The sequence below is a fragment of the Vitis vinifera genome, chromosome 19 (genome assembly GCF_030704535.1).
Source record: "Vitis vinifera cultivar Pinot Noir 40024 chromosome 19, ASM3070453v1".
In the NCBI taxonomy this organism is placed as follows: domain Eukaryota; kingdom Viridiplantae; phylum Streptophyta; class Magnoliopsida; order Vitales; family Vitaceae; genus Vitis; species Vitis vinifera.
This window is the reverse complement of record NC_081823.1, coordinates 25118322-25138123: the sequence shown is the minus strand read 5'-3', so window position 1 is coordinate 25138123 and position 19802 is coordinate 25118322. Positions and strand designations below refer to the sequence as shown.

Here is a 19802-nt window from a genome sequence, read left to right as displayed (position 1 = left end):
TTAATTTATTAGATTCTTTTCACTTTCTAAGTTTTAGGTTCAATTCTTAGTTATGAGTTTATCTTATATATACTTAAGGATGACAACATAGAATGATTTTTCAGGTACAATTTTTGCCCGACCCCAAACTCTTAAACCTTAATAGGACAAGTTTTAAATGATAAACGAGTTAAAGGAGGGTTTGACAAAAAAAATTTAAACCTGTTGGGTTTGTGATGAATTCGGGATTATTACATTATCCTATTTCACCCCTTTATATATAAAATTAATAAAAAAAAATTTCAATTTAATATATTTTTCATTTTTTTACCACATATATAAAATTAAAACAAATATTCTCTATCTTGGAATAGATATATTTTTTAAGAATAGGGGACTTAACCCATTATCATCATTAATACCTCCATAAAAATTAAACCTCATTGTCATTCCTAACTCTTCTAGTCATTAATTCAATGATACCTCCTCCATAAAAATTAAATCTCTATCTTTCCTTTTAAATAAAAACCAATTCTTAGTTTTGCCCCTTATAGTAATTACAATGTGCTACATTTTCACCATATTAATTTCTCTTTTAAACTCCTTCTATTTTTATTTTTTCTATATATATATATAGTCTAAAACAAGAAATGATACGAGAATGAAAAATGAGGATATGTATGATAACCGTTTTCAATAACAATTTTTATTATTAAAAAAAGAAATACGTTTGACAATTAAAAATTATTTTTTATTTACATGGTATTTTTAGAAAATATTTTTTAATTGTTTTATATAATTTTCATTTATTTTATGAATATTGTTTTAAAAATAATTACACAAATATGTGAAATAATTAAAAATAAAACATTTAACATAAAAATTACTTTTAAAATATTAAAAATAAGTTAAAAATATTTCAGGTTTTAAATAAACTTTTGTTTTACAAAAATCAAATAATTATTTTTAAAAATAGTTCTTAAAAATTATTTTTCATAATTTTAAAAAATAATTACCAAACATATGAGCTTCTTTATTTTGATATAAATAAATAATAATAAAAAAAGCAATATTTTCCCATATATGATTATTACCCGATTCAACTCAACTCGGGCTCAATCCAAACCGGTCCGACCCTAATAGGATCCTATCCAAGTCAAGACTGGATTTTTTTTAATTTTTACGTATTTTTGGAACGGGCAGTCTCTTTTACATTCAATAAAACCCTAAAAATTGAGGTAAGAGAAAGAGCCCTTTTCCTTCTGATATCCCTCTCTCTCTCTCTCTCTCCAGTGTCGAAAGGTGAGTCTCTCTCTCTTCTTCGCTTTTCTGATTCAATTCCCATTTGCTTTTCTCTCTTCCATTCCCATTTCTTTTCTTCAATTTCTCGTCTTTCTTCTTTCTTTGATTTCCTTTCTTTTCAATTTTGTATTTTCAATCTATCCCCCGTTTGGTTCTCGAGAAAATTGGGGGCAGAAAATGGAAACGAGAAAACCCTTTTTGCCATTATGATTTTTGGGTTTCCAATCCTGGAAAGCGAAGCTCGAGTAAGTTTTGATTTCTTCTTTCTGTTCTTTTTTTTCCCGCTATTTCCCATCAGCCAAACGCCCCCGTCGTTTTACCTAATTTCACTCGGATAGTTGTTTTAAGTTCATTTTTTTTCGATTCAATTTCCAGTTGCTTTTCTCTTTCAATTACATTCGTTTTTCTTCTTCTTTCTTTGGTTATCAATCCCTTCCCGTTTGGTTCTCGAGAAAATCGGGGCAGAAAAGGGAAACAAGAAAACCCTTCTTTTCAATTCTGATTTATGCGTTTCCAATCTTCAAAAGTGAAGCTCGAGTAAGTTTTGATTTCTTCTTTCTGCTCTTTTTTTTCCTGAATTTTCACAACAGCAAAGGCCCCGGTCGTTTTACCCAATTTCACTCGAGTAGTTGTTTTAAGTTTGGCTCTTTTCGACTCAATTGCTATTTGCTTTTCTCTTTCATTCGCATTTTTTTTCTTCTTCTTTCTTTTTTTTTTTTTTTTCTTTTTCAATTATCGATCTATCTGCGTTCGGTTCTCGAGAAAATTGGGGGCAGAAAAGCGAAAGAAGGAAACCCTTACCAATTCTGATTTTTGGGTTTCAATCTTCGAAATGGAAGCCCGAGTAAGCCTTTATTTCTTCTTTCTGTTCTGTTTTTCTTGCACTTTCTCAGCAGCCAAACTCCCCGGTGCGTTTCCCCAATTTCACTCGTATAGTTGTACTGAGTTCGGTTCTTTTCGATTCAAATTCCCATTGTCCTCTTCCTTCCACTCTTCTTATTTTCCTTGAATTCTTCTTTTTTATTTCTTTACTTCTCAATTACTAATCCCCTACTATCGGGCAAATTTTAACTTCTTTCCTCTCTTTTTTTTTTCCTGCACTTTCTCCGCAGCCAAACGCACCCCCTGCCCCCTTCCCATTTTCGTTTTCCTTTTTTTAATACCAAATTTTACTGAATTTTATTTTCTTCTTTCTTTCTTTTTTTTCCTACGCTTTCTTATCTGCCAAACGCACAGTTAATTTTAAATTTATTTGTTGTAATTATCTCTTGCAGGAAATGTGTAGATAATTGTAGTTTGGACCATTGAGGTTAGTCTCTGAAAATTACAAAGAGGAGGAATCAGGTAGGAAATTTCAGCTGATCATAAAGTTTTTATTATTTGTTTAAGTACATTTACTTTCTTTCCTGTTAATTCTCTTGGATTTGGGTCCTTTTCTATATCCTCTGTTTGTTTCTAGGAAAATTTTAGATTCCTCATCAACCAAACGCAAAACAATGTATCTAATTTTTCTTGTTGTTTTTGTTTAGCAGGAAAAAGGGTAGATATTGAATTTTTGAAATGAGAACAGAGAGCTGCAAACAGGTGTGAATTTACAGCTAACTATGCAAATTTTGAATTTTTTAAAGTTCTTGTTTTTTTAGTACATTTACTTTTTCTTTGGTTTATGCTCTTGGATTTGAATTCTTTAACTTGCATTTCAATTCCTTTTTTCCCCTTGTCCTCTGGTTGGTTTCTAGGAAAATGGGAGAGAAAAAAAGGAAAGAAAACCCTTCTTTTCAATTTTACTTTTTTGGTTCTAAATCTTAGAAAGCAGAACTTGAGAAAATTTTAAATTTTTTTTTTCCCATGTGTTCTCAGCAACCAATCATGGATGTCTCTAATCAATCTCAGCCAAGTAGTATATTTCATCTGTTTATGGTTTTATTTATTTATATATTTCTTTATTTTTCAGCAGGAAGAGTGTAGATATTGCATTTTTGGTACATTGAGGAAGTAGTGTATAAGCAGCATCTGGTATGAAATTTCAGCTAATCACAAAAATTTATGATTGGAATTATTTTATTTATTTTTTTGAATATATAATTTTTAGTAGTTTGAAGTAAAATTTTTAATGCTGGCATTTACTATTAGACAGTTTCTTTATTTAAAAAAGGGAAGGGCTGTACATGATTAAGAACAAGATAGTAGTTGATTAAGAAAAAGATAGTAGTTGGGCAAATATATCCTATTAGATCACTGATATTTATGCAACACATCCTAATGAAATAATGATGTTTTGATATGGTTGATAATCTTTCCCCTTGAGTCTCATTATTTTATGAAATGTGGTCTACTGTTCTTTTGCCATTGATATGCACTAGATTTATTGTGTACTTTTTTAAGTGTTAGACATTACAAAGGTGATCAACAGCTTTTAGCAAGCAGTTAAAGCTACTCTTTATGGGAGATAATCTTATAAAGTTGTTTATGATGGATGCATTATAATTTAGCACTGTGTCTCCTTAATTGAGAATGAATAATATTTAAGGCCAATCAACATTCAAATGCTTAAGTTAAAATTGAATTAGTCTAATTGGAATTTAGATTTAGAAGGTAGTTTTGATAGAGACTCTAAAGCAGGGTGGCCAATGCAGTTGGAACATGAATCTCGTTCTTCAGGGATGTTGAGGTTGCCTATTTTCTGAGTTCAAAGCTAGTACTTGGGAAGCCTTTTTCTTTTCTGACTTGGTAGATTCAGTTTTTATCCCAAATCTAGGACAATGCTATATGTTCTCCTGAAGATGTTCTCTTGAAGGCATACAGGCTGTTATGACTGGATAAGGTGCATGAGAAGCTACTGAATTATCACAGGGGAAGAAGATTCAGAATTTGACTTTTAAGGGCTTGGCTTTTGAAGTTCCGGTTTTGAACAGTCTTGGATGCCTTGCTAAAGCTTTTTACTTCTGTGTGATCTCATGTTATTCTTATCTGGGATACATAAAGAATCATCAGTAGAGTCCTTTGTTTCTGACTTATCTTGCTTGTCCTCTGACAGGGGGCTACTTGGTGGATGGTGAAGCAATCATTCAATCAGTGAATAATATTGACCATCTGTACCAACTTTAGATAAATTTGGTGGGAAGAGGTTCATATGGCTGGTCTGTTGCCTGGCGATCCGTCACATCATGGAATGTATGAAGGTGGGTCTTACAAATTTCCTCAGGACAAACCAGAGGAAGGTGGCCGTTGGTACTTATCTAGGAAGGAAATTGAAGAAAATTCCCCTTCCAAGCGTGATGGAATTGATTTGAAAAAAGAGACTTACCTACGCAAGTCGTACTGTACATTTCTACAGGATTTGGGCATGAGGCTCAAAGTGTAAGTCATGAACTTGTCAAGCATTGTCTGAATTGCCATGCCTTTCCCTGTTTCTTTGGTTACATGCAATAACTCTCATTGTTTACCATTTCAGTACTTTTAATGTTTGTTTCAAAATAGTCATATGGTCACTGGGCTTAAAGTGTAGGTTACTTTTATGTATATGAAGTGAATGTTATTTTCCAGGGTTAGGGTCTTGCATGTGTCCTTGTTCTCCTTGCTCAATTACTCTTTCAACTTTGCAATGATATATTTTTTAAATCCCTTTCAATAGAAAAACATTGTAGATACCTGCTTGTTGGATTCTATTTGATTTTTGGTCTGTTTAAGTTCTAATTTGCAAGTCCGTGATAAAGTAATGTGTTGTGGAGCACGCTATGCTTATTTGGTGTATTTGGAAGGAACAAAAAAAGTGTCCTTCTGAATACATATATTGTTTCTGTTGAGAGAGGGAAAGGAGAGTCAATGCCAACAATGATACATTGTTGTCTCTATTGAGAGAGAGGAGGGAGGGGTGGAGAGGGGTTTGGGTTCATTGTTGTCAGGTTTGCTTTTGTGGAGCTGGTTCTTTAATGTTTAGAAGTGAGTACAGTTAACATGCTAGTTAGATAAGCAGAGACTTATCTTTTTCATCCCCTTTTAGATCCAAAGTTGAGAATTTTATCACGAAAAGAACAAAAAACGAGACTAGGAGGATGAAAAATCTGTTTGTTTGAATCCAGAGAGACAGAGAGCAATTGTACAGTACTAAAACACACAAACTACATCCACATAAATCAGGAAAGAAACTGAAGTGGGAAAGTAATCGCCAAAGAAATCTCTGGTGTCGAGCTTCTCTCTTGGTCAGCTTATTATAAAACAGGGAAAGTACTTAAATGCATATTTATTAGTATATATTTAACATAGGAAATCATCTTAAACCAGGTTCTAGTTTTTGTTTTACTCAAACAAATCAAAATTTGCTTTCTCTACTGGCTGGCTGCAACAGAGTCCATGTCATAGCTTGGGAACTATGGAAATCCCTTCTTTTTTTTTGCCTTTTGTTGTTCCCCCCTTTTTCTTTCTTGACTCTTTTTGTGTGGTTTGGGGGTTTTTGTAAAATATTCTTCTTGCTGTAAGTTTCCAATTTTAAAATCAAATTGTTTCTGCGGTATCCATTTTTAAAATTTTTTAAAGCTTTTAAACACATGGGTCACTTTCACTTTCTGGTTTCAAATGGTGATGCAACTTTGCTATGTATTAGGAAGAAACATGCTTTATGAATTCAAATGATTTTAAACTTCTATGATGTGGAACAACATGGATTATCTTTTGAAGACTGTCAAGTCCTTTTATAGCTCATTCTCAAGGGACGCCAAGCCCCCCTTCCCGGCTAGAACTATTTGGACGCCTTGGGTCCCAATTAGGGCTAGCTTCTTTGGTTGGGAGGCGGCTTGGAGCAGGTTGCTCACCACGGATCGACTGAAGAGATTTGGTGGGAGCATCCCCAACAGGTGCTTTTTGTGTAAATATAAGGAGGAAACCACAGATCACCTTCTTCTGTTTTGCGAGAAAGCCAGAATGCTATGACTTCTAATCTTCTCCCTGTTTGGGGTGTAATGGGTGATGCACTCCTCTATGAAAAAAAGCCTCCTAGGTTGGCATGGTTCCTTTGTGGGCAAGAAAAGGGAGAAAGCTTGGAGAACTGCCCCTCTCTGCTTGATGTGGACCATTTGGAAAGAAAGAAATAGGAGGGCCTTCGATGATATGGAGAGGAACGATCAAGACATTAAATCCATTTTTTTGTGCACTTTTGTGAATTGGGCTAGGGTGTATATAGAGGATCACACTTTGTCTTTGATAGATTTTGTAGACTGGCTAGCCACCAAGTAAGGGTCAGGTTTGTTTTGCCCCTTTGTTTTTTGCTTCTTTGTCTTTGGTATACTCTGTGTATACCTTTTCTCTAGCCTTTTGGCTCTTAATGAAATCTATTTACCTATCAAAAAAAAGAGGAGAAAGGTTAGGTCGAATGTGCAAGTCTTAATTTGGGAAACCAATGAGGATTTAACTTTCTCATGAGACTTACCATAGTTAATTTAGGTTGAGTCTATTGGTAAATTCTTAGTTTAGTTAGCGATTAACTTTGTTAAGTTTTTGTTTCTTTTAGCCGTCTTATGCTAAGAAAGTATTTTGTTTTTTTTTTTTTTGAAGTTTTTAAATAAGATTCCTATTATGCTGAGGGTATGAAGTTTTTCCCCATTCATGAGATTTGGGGAACTAGAGCTCCTATGAGGATTTTTATTCATAATTTTTTTTTTGTGTGGAAGGTTGTGAGGTAAAATCTTAACCATATATCTTATCAAAATAAATCTTAACTCGTGCAGTTTTACAAAGGTTGTGGGGTAAAAAAAAGTATTCTTTTTTTTTTTTTTTTTTTTTAAGTTTTCAAATTAGATTCCTATTATGCTGAGGGTATGAAGTTTTTCCCCATTCATGAGATTTGGGGAACTAGAGCTCCTATGAGGATTTTTATTTATATATTTTTTTTTTGTGTGGAAGGTTGTGGGGTAAAATCTTAACCATATACCTTCTCATGAGTAGAGGTTGGTCAAGCATGTGCAGTTTTATAAAGGTAGCAAGGATTCAGCAAATAACATTCTGATTCTCTGCAACGGGACTGGACATTGCAAAATTTTTCATTGAAGTTTTTTGGGCTGCAGTGGTTTTTTTACAAAATCAACCATGGGATGTCTGTTTGGTTGAAGGTGCAAGGCTTGGATAAGTGGAGGAGGAAAGTTTGATGAATGACTCTCCTTTGCTTATTTTGATGCATATGGAGATAATATAACAAACGAACATTTAATAAAGAAGATCATGCAAATCAAAAGCTAAAGGAGACCCTTATAAAGTTCCTTTTGGGAGTAGCTTAGGGTCTCACTTAGTTGGGCTAATTGTACATTGTTGGAGTTAATAGATTGTCTGAATTGTGGATCGGCTCAACAGGAAGGGTTGGAGGTTGTCGAGTAGGTATTATTTATGTAAAGGAGAGGACAAAACCGTGGATCATATCCTCTTCATTGTTCCAAAGCAATCATATTAAGATAGTTAATTTATGCTTTGTTTGGTGTTCAGTCTATGATGCTCTCCTCAGGCAGAGCCGTCTTTCTAAGTTGGCATGAACCCTTTGTAGGGAAGAAGAGGAAGAAAGCATGGAAAGCAGCTCTTTTATGTTTATTATGGATCATCTGAAAGGAGAGAAACAAAAGAGCTTTTCAAAAATACCAAATATACATATCAAGTAATTAAACAATCTTTATGTACATTTGTTGAGGGGAATGGGTTAGGGTGCACATATGAGAGTGTTCCTAGTCACTATTGGAATTTATTGATTGGTTGAACTCTAAGTAAGGCGAGGGTCTTGTTTCTTGTGTTTCCCTCTTTCTCATTTAGCCTTTGATGCCTTGTATACTTTTATGCACCCTTTTGGTGGGGTGCTTGTAATGCAATTGTTCTTTATTCGTAAAAAAATAAAAAAAATAGAAAGTCTTGAATTGCAAACTGAAGGTCTTGCTTTTGTTGTTCCTAGGTGGGCATGTGTTTTGTTCTTTCTTTAGTGCCTCTTGTATACCCCCATGTGTATATTTGGGTGCACCTCCCTTTTGTTAGGTGCCTTTTATATGAATTTTTTGTCCATCCTATCAAAAATAGAATGAAAAAAAATAAAAAATTATTAATAATATTGCTAATAATAATATTCTTTCTTTGTATCCATTTCTAAAATTTGAAGAAATATAATGAGTTAGGAAAGTTATACTAGTAGGAAAGAGAATCATAAGAATCTATATATACCTATGTAGTTTTTAAAGTAAAAACGAAAAGTTGAAAATTTTAATTAGGACTTTTCAGCATGTATTATGGTTCTTTGGAGGTTGTGATTATCTTCTCCCATGTGATTTTTGGGAAACCCTAGGTGTGATTGCATAGAAACCTTGGTATAATTGTCAAAGTTTTTTTTTTTCCTTGTCTTGTATCCTTTTTTTATTTTAATCTTTTATAATCAATCATCTCATTCTACAACTTAATGAACTTTTGTTGTGTTCAAATGTAAAGATCTTGCATCTTGAGTTCATTTTACTTAATTAACTAATGTTTCACCTGGAATCCGGGTCAAATATCTTATAAGAGACAATGCTTTAGTTTTGAAGCCACCAAGTTTATTGCCTTGGGAATGGCTTCTATTTGGTCAAGTCTCAGAATTTGAAATATTAAAAAATTACACACAAGGTTTAAAAATTTTGAAGTAAATTTCTATATATGTCAAAACTTATTATTGTGTGTTCTATGCATCATCCAATTATCTAACCATGTTCAAATTGCTTTACCATACTATTTTATTAATGGGTAACCCCATATGAATATGCAACAAATTGCTCAAATACCTATATTAAGATTGAAATAGTAATTGGATGATGTTCATTTTTTTTTTTTTTTTTTATCAAGGATGATGTTCAGATCTTGAATACTGCCAAAATAGTTAACTAATATATTTATCTTTGTTGGCCCATGAAGTGAGTTGATCCCAATCGAGGGATTTGCTAATGTGGAGAACCAAGCTAGGGTTCTAGATTGTAGGGTGGTGGTACCCTCCCCACCAATCGTACAGGCCTTCTGTTGGGAGCCCCTTTTAAGATCTTCATGGTTTGGGATGTGGTGGAAGGAAGATTTCAGAAACAAGTTATTGTATGAAAGAGACTTCACCTATCAAAAGGCAGAGGGCTGATTTCAATCGAAAGCACTTTTTCTAGCTTTCCTATATGCTTCATGTCATTATTTGTAATCTCAAGAAAAGTAAGCTTAAAAGTTTGAAAAGATCCAAAGTGTGATTTCCTTTATAGAAGGGATTGCTTTGGTGAAAAAGTTCCATTTGGTGAATTGTTCTACAATTTGTATGTACAAGTGGAAGCGGGGCTAGGTATGAGAAGTCTATTCAATCTTAACAAGGCTCGACTCTACTCTGCAGATGGTGTTCGAGATTTGGTATTGAGAGGGACTCCTTTTGGAAGAGAGTGATTACAAGGAAGTATGGGGAGAAAGTGTGGGGGTGGTGCTCACAAAGGGAAGGGTATGAAGTGGGAGTGTGAAAGGCTATTAGAAATGGGTGAGAGGCCTTTGATAGTAGAATCGGTTTTAAGGTCAGGAATGGACGAAGGGTGAAAATTTGGAAGGATGGGTAGTGTGGTGACCTTCCTCTAGGCGAGGCTTTTTCCTACATTGTTTGCTTTAGGCACTATTAAAGATTCATGGGTAGTCGAAGTGTGGATGCAAGGGTAGGAGGGGTGTTGTTTGATGTTTAACACAACAAATCCATGACTAGGAGCTAAATTGGGTGGAGGCTTCTTCTAAGAAATTGCAAGCACTAACAATTTATAGGGACTTTGAGGATAAAATGGTTTAGCCGAACATGAAGTGTGGAAATTTTCAGTTGAATTTCTCTACTCCTTATCTAGGGGCAGAGTGGAGGCTTTTCCTTCTAATATTGTTTGAAATCCTTGGATTCCATTGAAAGTCAACTTTTTTTGCTTGGAAAGCCACATGGGGAAGGATATTGACTTTGATTAACTTAACATGAAGGAATGGAAGATGTCAATTAGATGCTAGATGTGCTAAGGAGAATAAGAAATGGTTGATTACATTCTTCGTCACTATTGGAAAATAGTCATCTTGTGGTGGCTAATTTACACTCTTTTTGGAATGTACCGAGTGATTGCTCTCCTCAGTAAGGAATGTCTTCTTGAGCTGTCATAGATCCGTTGTTGAGAAAAATAGAAAGGAAGTTTAGACAATTGTTCCCTTATGCTTATTTTGAACCATATGGAAGGAGAGAAATAGAAGGGCTTTTGATAATGTAGAAAACACGGATAAAGCACTCAAAAGATCTTTTATGTTTAATTTTTTAGATTGGGTTAAGAGTGTATATATGGGATTATTCTATATTCATGATGAACTTTATTGATTGGTTGAGCTCTAAGTAATATGAAGGAAACATGGATAAAGCACTCAAAAGATCTTTTATGTTTAATTTTTTAGATTGGGTTAAGAATGTATATAAGAGATTACTCTATATTCATGATGAACTTTATTGATTGGTTGAGCTCTATGTAATACGAAGGATGCATTTTGTGTATCCCTTTGCTTTAGTTGGCCTTTTGACGCCTTTTTATATGTCGTGTTTGTTTCTTTCCATGCGCCCTTTTGTGTAGGCGTTGTTAATATATTAAAATTTTCCTATTCAAAAAAGTTTTCTCAATCTCACCTTGTCAATAGACATGTGAGTCACGATATGATATTTACGGCCTGTTATAAATGCACCATTATTCCACCTTTATGGTTTCTAAATGAATCAAATTTGCATTTTTTTTTTCCTTTCGTGTATTGTCTTTAGAAAATGCTTTAAGGTAAATGTTAAAATTTAAATATTCATTTTTTTTGTGCTCCCCTTATAAAAATATCTTCTCTTTGTGATACTTGAATCCAATGGCATTTTGCTACTTTATTCCTTTTGCAAAATTCAAAAGATAGCTCTATCTTGATTCTTGAAAGCATATCGTCAAGTGATTGGACCATTTTCAAAGGTTTGAAGACTCCGATTTCTGTATCCATGGCCCATATTTATGCTTAAGCACACATACATTCATACATTATATCTGTGTGTGTGTGTGTGTGCGCGCGCATTCTAGTTGTCCATTCCCCTTGGTTGTAGTTCAACAATATTAACTTCTAGCAATGAACCAAAGGTCTTGAATTTGAGCTCTCTCAATATTTAAGGTTGGAATGAACGCTTTGTTGTTGAGGTGGATTCCTTGTTACCCCAGAAAAAAACAAAAAAACAAAGACAAACGAAAACACATTCTTCTTGTGCATGCTCAATGATTTCTTTTCTGTGTATCAGTTGGAACTCATTAGAATTTTCAGTATATTAGTAATGAGTGGCAATTTTTTTGAAACTCTACAGTAATTAGTAAATTTAAAATTTTAGAATGCTTATCTTGCTGGTTTTAGTTATGAATTAATGCTATAAAATGTCTTTTCCATGTCAGAAAAAACAAAAAGAGAAAGAAAGAAGTTTTCTTGTTTAAAAAGGCATCTAACCTCTAGTCTTTAGTTCTTTGTGAATGAAGGATGTGATGGATGCATTTGTCTGTGATGTAATGACAAGGCACAATGTCCTACTTCACTTTAGCTCTAGTCTTGGTATCTTTCTTGAAATTGGTTAAATATTACTGTGTTCCATTATTTCAATATGTGCATATCTTCCATGTATGTCTGCATATTTCTTTTACCTATATTTTCCAACATGTAATTGTATTTCAGAATACATGATAGCAAAAAATTGGAAATGATTCACAGTATGGTATATGAATTGATAGTAATGATTCATGATAGGGAAAATAGCTGATTAAAAAGCACAATTTAGTAGCTATACAGACTTTGATACAGGCAAAACTTTTTGTATTAGAAAATAATACTCAAAACTGTTGGATGCATATGATGAGCTAGCCATCTCACCAACAACTAAGCAAATAATCATAATTACATAATTGAAATTGGGAGCCCAAGGATTTATCAAACGTTCATTCATGTTTCTTTGTTAGTGATTATCATAAAGCTTGAATTCATGACAAAGAACAATTGCCCAAGATTGGAGAAAGTGTCCAATACCTCCATGGCATCATGTCAATGCTGACATGATACCTATGCTAGCTCCTACTATTTGTCACATTAGCATTTTCTGATTAGATGTCAAAAATTCGTAGTAGTTTTCCATTGAAGGATAACTTTAAAATTTATATTATGTACTATATTATTTTAATATATATATATATATATATATATACATATATATTTTCTGTTACATGGAATCAAACCTGAAGTCTCCTGGATACCCACCATAACCCTTACCACTTGAGCTAGGCCTAAAGGACATATTACCGATTGCAAAGTTATCTTAGTTATTCTTAAGTCAAGATATCTTTCTCCTTGCCATATCTTCTAGACATTTTTGGGCAATCCTTTCTAGTAAATCCTTCTGAATGAATTCTCTTTGGCAAGAAAGAACTTTCTTTGGTGCATTGCCAAGCCCGTCTAGCAAGAAAGAGTTTCCTTTATTAATTGTCATAACCAAGTAACGTATTGTTATGTTTAAACACCCTCACTAATCCTCTTTTGTAGACCCTTTCTAGTGAACCTTCTTTAGGGAGAGACATAATGTTCTTGGAACTTTTTTATTCTTTTCTGATAGCTGAGGGCTAGAAGATCATTCATTGGTGTTCTTTTCAGGTCATAAAAACTTTGATGGAAATGTTAGTGAGGAAGAAGTGATAGGGAATCTATTAATATCTGGATTCCTGTTATTGTACATCGCTCAAGGGTCATGGGTCATAGAAGATTTGTTGTAGAGACACATCCTTCTCATTTCTTTCTCTTCACATAAAGAGAGACTCTAATAAATGCAGTAGTTTATAGATGGTTCTACTAGCCCATAGTCGTTATTGAGAATGGGGAAGAGTTTGATAATGAGTAAATGGAGTGATTTCCATTCACATAGTACCTATTAATATTGAGGGTGGTGCGTTGCCAGAAATTCACTGGAGAAGGTAGGAAGAGAAAATGGTTGCATTTGGGAACCATTAAGGAAAACTTATAGCTATTAAAAAGAACTTTAATTTTTTTTTAAATGAAAAACCTTAACATTTTTTAATATTTATAGTCACCTAACTTACGACAAGTGACAAAACATGAATAGATATATCAGCATCCAGAGATAAGCACTGGATACTTTCTCCTAAAATTGAACTTTGAATCACAAGATGCAGAAGAATGACGCTTCACAATAGAGAAATAAAAATGTTGAGTTCAGGCCACCAAAATGTTTTTTTATTTTTGGGGTAAGAAATAAAAAGTTTGTTAGGGGGTTCGTATGTGGAAAGCTATCAGACTAGGAAGCGCCTCTGTTGAATACACATATCACAATAGAGAATAGTTTCCTCACAATGTTTTGGTTTGACTTCTGGTGTGCGATGTGTCTGCTTAAAGACTCTTTTTCAGAACAATTTGGGTTTGTTTTACACAAAGATGCTTTGGTAGTGGATCTTTGGGAGTGGGTGGAGATCTTACGTGTTTTCCAATAAGGAAGATTTGGGCTCCTTGGGTGCCTTCTAGAGTCAGTATGCCTACTATAGGAAATTTAATTCCTATATACTAGGAATTGTACTAATGTTTGAATTCCATCAATACCATACATGCTCTAATTTGCCTTTGTTTGGATAAGAAACTTTAGTTGGCGAGTATAAAGCTCAAAGGAAACAAGAAAGGAGTGAAGATGCAAATAATGCGTTAATTGCATTTCTATGTTACTTGGGACTATTAGTCAATTGAAGAGGTTCAGGGTTTTGGTTGAGAGGAGGCATTGTTTTTACTAACTTCGATAAAATGAAGATATATATGAACAAAGCTTCAATACTTGATAGAGTTTTCCTTATACAAATTTTCTTCTTTATTTTGCCAGAATGTAGTGTTGATACTAGGATGCTTGTTTATTCCTGCTTACTAATTGCTCTATTCTTCATATGTTTCCATTTTAAAATTCTGTAAGTTTTATTTTTTATTAGAATCTGAAACTCTGAGAATCCTGATGATTTTTGGTCCTCCCTGTAGTCTCTGAACTATATCTCTGAGAGGTGAGTGTCAGCATCATTTAGCTGTCTTCTGTTGAACAGTTTGCTGTTAATGGATTTAGAGAGCAAATCTGAAATTGAAAATTTATGTTTTTGAGGGTGAAATTGTACTTACATAATTGAAAGCAGACAATTTGGCAGGGGTGGATTATCATATTACAATATTTCACAAACCCTGGGGGTTGTCAATGATAATGTTAGATATCTCCTATGGACATTTCCGATGTTTACTCTTGGCCTTCTGAGTTTAACATTTGGAGGCTCTTGGCTTGTATTTTATATTGAATTATCATTATTATTCGTCTATATTTTGCTTTCTACTGAAGAATATACATATAGATTTCCTACTGTTTTATTATTTTTTTATGCCTCAAACATGAGCAAATAGTTTATAATTGTTTTTCCAGCATCACTGTGATTATGAACATTTTAATTGCAGGCCCCAGGTAACAATTGCTACAGCAATCATATTTTGTCACCGTTTCTTCCTTCGTCAATCCCATGCAAAGAATGACAGAAGGGTGAGTCTATTTGATTCTTTTACAAATTATATCAATTTTCTATCTGATTGATATTTCCAGCTGGATGTGACCAATAATTAGAAAGGTCATTGATCATATGGAAAATGTTCCGAAAGAAAAAGCTGCTTATAACTGGTTTCTATTGAATTTTTTGCCAAGTGGATCCGAGTCCTAGCAGTTTCATCTCTCCTTTCCCTTTCCTTTTTTTTTTTCTTTCTTTGTTTGAATCCTCCCATGAGCTATACTGCAACCTGACCACGCAATGCATGTTATGCCTTTTGCATTCCAGTAGAATTGAAGCCATAAACTCAATGTTGTATGGGGGTACTAACATAATTGAACGAGAAAATTCAAAGTAGATTTATTGATCAAACTAGAAAACCTGGAGATAATTGGGTTGTTGGTCATATTTTGTTTAACTAGCATCTAATTGGATGAGTTTTATTAATTTTTTATTTTTATTTGATGAGTAATAGAAAAAGCTTATTAAATTATCGAAAGGGGATGTCCCTAGAATACAGGCAGGGTGTTAGACAGAGAACTGCCAAAAACAGGAGCAAAAAAAGAAAAAAGAAAGTTGAAAATTAGCAAAAAGGAAAAACCTGGTCAGTTATCAACATCCACTGGAACCACTCAGCCCAAACCGCCCTAGCAATGAAGTCAACAAGAGAAATACTTCCTTTCCCTAAAGGCATCCATAGACCATAAGAGCCAAGAGTTAAGAAAAATATGTTTGCGCCTCAAAAGTAGAAAGATATCTTCAAAAAATCTCTAATTCCCTTGCCTTCCAAACCCAGAAAAAAAACATAACTGGTTGCCCTCCAAAAATTCCTCTTACCGACAAAGCTTCCTCTCCACAGCATCATATAAAATATAGTAGATTTGAAGCCAAGAAATCCTTAAGTAGAAAACACTAGAAGCATGAGATGCCTACACTTATGTAATGGATCCTCACACTTGAACAGGTTCAAAGCCCCCATATTGCTATCAATCACATAACCTCTTAACATAACATGACTGAATCCCCAATCCTTTGCTTTCTATGCAGTGACAGTATAAATATCCACTAGTTATTGTTGCCAGATACAGTTGCAATTGAAATCTCTTCTATTTTGAGAACATGAGAAGCAAATTATTGTGTGGTGGGATCAATATCTCAACATAAACCAAGCCCTCTTTTGTGGGTAAAAAGCGGAAAAAGGTGTGGCGGACAGCTTCTCTTTGCTTATTTTGGATCATTTGGAAGGAAAGAAACAGAAGAGCCTTCGAGACTACAACAGCTTATATTGGGAAAAGCCATTGGTAATGAAGACAAAAGTGCCATGAAATGAGAAAGAACCTATAAGCCTTTCTTTAATGAATTTTATACAATGTTATCCATCTTTCCGCACAAACACGCTTTGCATAAGTGGAAGCCTGAAAATTCCCACCTCTTGAATGTCCCAATTATGTGATTACCTAAAAAAGAACATAGATTCCTTTGGTGAAATATATACTCCCTCCGGTAATTAGCCACCAAACTTTCTTTAAATTGCTAAAGCATAAATGATTGAATCTTCAAATTCACCTCCTCACACACCACCTATCAAGCAAGAGCCTAATCCTCCTCCCCCCATCCCAGTAGAGAAAGAAATGAACTCTTGAGAAATATCCCAATTTCAAGCTTGGTTCCAACCCCAGTGATTCTCCCAAGCAACAAGCATCACTGTGCACGACAGGCAGTGCATATGACTTGGTTTTCTTTCTTGAATATGATGCTTCTAATCTTTGCCTCAATCTAATTTGAGTCTTGCTTGCCCAACATGTGGCCTGTACATGTATATCTTCCTCTGTCATGTTATTATGCTTGATGGACTATATGTTTCTAATTTTTTGTGTTAATGATTCAATGGATGTTGTACAATGCAAATAAATACGCGAGCACGTGTGCACACACACACAGTTTTTGCTTGGTTTTGCAAAATCTTTATCCTGCACTGAAAAATGGAAATATTTACTTGAGATATGGCTTTATGCAAGCAGTCAGTTTCAGTGCTTAATTCTACTCCTATGTCTTGCAGACAATTGCAACAGTGTGTATGTTTCTTGCGGGGAAGGTTGAAGAAACTCCCCGTCCATTAAAAGATGTTATCCTTGTTTCTTATGAAATCATTAATAAAAAGGATCCTGCTGCAGTTCAAAGGATAAAGCAGAAGGTACTTCTTCTCTAAATGGTATGCCTCATATGAGGCACTTGGCTACTTTGTTCAGATTTTTCTTGATGATATTTCTCTTAGTTGAGCCTGTTTGTTTCTTCATGATCTATGATAGTTCCATCTCCAATTTGAATTGCACAATGAAACCCCACCTGTTTATTGTTTGGAAAACTTCAATTGAATGAAATGAATTGTTTGTTGCTGAGATTATGTATGTATGTATGCATGTGTATATACAGATATGTGTGTGTGTGACAATGTTATAAACATACCAAGGTGAAATTATCAAAATAAATAAATAAATAAACATGCCAAAGGGATGGTGACCCCCTTGTTATGTCTCTAGCTATTAGTCTCCTAGATTTAAATTCTACTCACTTCGGTTATCTTGATCATTCTGTTCCATTTTAGCTGCTTCTTTTGGTTTTCTCAAGAATTAACTGATTAGTACTGGGATGTCTTTTTGCATCATCATTTCTCAAGGAAATACTTCATTGTCATTGTTTGAAGGTGGTGGTGGTGGTTTTATTTTTTTCCCCTTCCATGTTTCTTCATATGTTTTTCATCTATCATGCAGGAGGTATATGAACAGCAGAAGGAATTAATTTTACTTGGAGAGAGGGTTGTACTTGCTACACTTGGTTTTGATCTTAATGTGCACCATCCATATAAACCCCTTGTAGAGGCAATAAAGAAATTCAAGGTTGCTCAAAATGCCCTTGCTCAAGTTGCTTGGAATTTTGTCAATGATGGGTATGATGGGTTGCTTCTTTTTTTTATGCACGTTATTGTTCTTTCTTCCTTCTCATCTTGACCTGGGAAGCGGCATGCAGACTGCGGACATCTCTTTGCTTGCAATTTAAGCCCCACCACATTGCGGCAGGTGCAATTTTCCTTGCTGCCAAGTTCCTCAAAGTAAAGCTCCCATCAGATGGTGAGAAGGTCTGGTGGCAGGAGTTCGATGTCACCCCACGCCAATTAGAGGGTTGGTTTCCTCTCTTATTTTCTGTAGCAGCATTATAGACCTATGATGACAGAGTGCCTTCCCTTTTCTCTTTTTATATGATAAACATATTCATTATCAAATAAAATGGGCAATCTGCAACATAGACCCTTTTTGTGGGGAAGGGAGGGTGATGAAAAGATCCCACAGTGATTAATTGTTTTGGAACTACTTTATGAATATTTATATCACCCTTTAATGGTGGTCATTTGTTTCTTTTAGAGGTCAGTAATCAAATGTTGGAGCTCTACGAACAAAATCGAGTGCCACCTTCTCAAGGCAGTGAAGTTGAAGGAAGTGTTGGAGGTGGGGCTGCTCATCGGGCCACATCAAAAGCTCCAGCTGCTAATGAAGAATATGTAATGAGTAATGCTCATGGTGGGGGAACTCCATTGAAACCTGCAACCTCAAAGCCAGTAGCATCTAAGCCAGCATCTGATCAGCCATATGTTGATAATATTAGTGGACCTTCAAGAACCAGCCAAAATCGAAGTAATGACTATGGAAGCACGGAGATGAGAAGTGCTTCAGACCACAAGGCTGATGGAGAATCAAGTGATTATCATGAACATGAACCATCACTTTACCAGGAGAACTTGGGGGAAGGTCAAAATGCGTCAAGGCATGGGTCAGAGGGGCCTGGTGAAGATGATCAAGAAAGGACTGGTGGGAGAAGTGAAGCAAGAGAAGCAGGGGAATTGAAGGACAAGTACCATGGTCGAAATCTGGAATATAGAGATGGCCTGCTCGGCCAATCACCCCAGGAAGCTATTAAAAAGATTGATAAAGACAAGGTAAAGGCTGCACTGGAGAAAAGAAGGAAAACTCGTGGTGACATGACTAGAAAAACAGACCTGATGGATGAGGATGATCTTATCGAGAGAGAACTGGAAGATGGTATCGAGTTGGCCGTTGAGACTGAGAAAACCAAGCGGGAGAGGAGGCAAAGCTGGCCCAAACCCTCCAACAGGCCAGAACATGAGAGCTCACACCATGGGAAGCATCAAGATGATGAAGATGGACACCACCAAGGACTGAAACCCCTGTCATCACGAGGATCAGATTTGGAGAATGTGGAGGAAGGTGAGGTATCTGCATTTGATGACGCTGACCGAGCATTTCGATCACCCAAGTCAAGCAGTCGAAAGAGGAAACCGGGAAGCTCACCAGAAAAACTCTCAGATGGAAAGCAGCGGCATGATTATATGCCTGGCTCCCACCACCATAACCATCATGATTTCCCAGAAGATCGGAACAGACTCGGCCGGCTTGGTTACTCAGAGAGGGATCACAAAAGGCATGCACAGGAAAATCATGTCTGAAGCATGTTTCCTGCTTGCTGGAGCATGTCTTGGTATCACAAATAATCTCAGGGGTCCTCTACACACACGAGAGCATAAACTGGGATTTGTTGGTATGCTCATAAACCCTTCTAAAACCCTGAGGTTTTTCAAAAGTAATTTGGTAGTTGTTGTCGACTTCTATGCTCAGAAAATGACTCTATGAGTATTAAAACCTTGGAACTCTTTCTGGGTTTTTTTTTCCTCTCTTTTTTGGAACCAACTATCCATATATGCCTCCTCAGGTTCCCTTCATTTTCATAGGGAAATTTGTAAAACTGAACAATTGTTGTTAAAGTTATAATATGCATTCATAATGCAAGGTCCATTTTCCCCTAATCGCCTTCTTAGATGGTTCCGGGTTGCTGCTGCTTCTAGTGATGGGTATG

At 35.2% G+C, this 19802-nt stretch overlaps 1 protein-coding gene across 13 annotated transcripts; it reads left to right on the top strand.

Moving 5' to 3' along the window:
- The first annotated feature begins 1164 nt into the window (after nucleotides 1-1164).
- On the top strand, nucleotides 1165-19752 carry LOC100265067 (cyclin-T1-5). 13 transcript variants are annotated; one of them, XM_010646577.3, is made up of 10 exons: nucleotides 1165-1281; nucleotides 2556-2625; nucleotides 2814-2865; nucleotides 3239-3297; nucleotides 4319-4641; nucleotides 14794-14875; nucleotides 16936-17070; nucleotides 17648-17823; nucleotides 17904-18055; nucleotides 18296-19752. In XM_010646577.3, the coding sequence occupies exons 5-10, from the start codon at nucleotides 4415-4417 to the stop codon at nucleotides 19393-19395; spliced, it is 1872 nt and encodes a 623-aa protein (XP_010644879.1). In that variant the 5' UTR covers nucleotides 1165-1281; nucleotides 2556-2625; nucleotides 2814-2865; nucleotides 3239-3297; nucleotides 4319-4414; the 3' UTR covers nucleotides 19396-19752. The 13 variants fall into 13 exon arrangements, with proteins under 13 accessions (XP_010644879.1, XP_010644871.1, XP_010644878.1 ...); XM_010646569.3 differs by having other exon boundaries at nucleotides 3236-3297; XM_010646576.3 differs by having other exon boundaries at nucleotides 2811-2865.
- The last annotated feature ends 50 nt before the right edge of the window (nucleotides 19753-19802 follow it).

What these genes read in the sequence shown, in the direction of transcription:
- LOC100265067 (XM_010646577.3), top strand. Translation starts at nt 4,415, where the DNA reads ATGGCTGGTCTGTTGCCTGGCGATCCGTCACATCATGGAATGTATGAA. An exon ending in TTCAAAGGATAAAGCAGAAG is followed by an intron (nt 17,071 to 17,647) that starts GTACTTCTTCTC and finishes TCTATCATGCAG; the next exon opens with GAGGTATATGAACAGCAGAA. An exon ending in TGGAATTTTGTCAATGATGG is followed by an intron (nt 17,824 to 17,903) that starts GTATGATGGGTT and finishes AGCGGCATGCAG; the next exon opens with ACTGCGGACATCTCTTTGCT.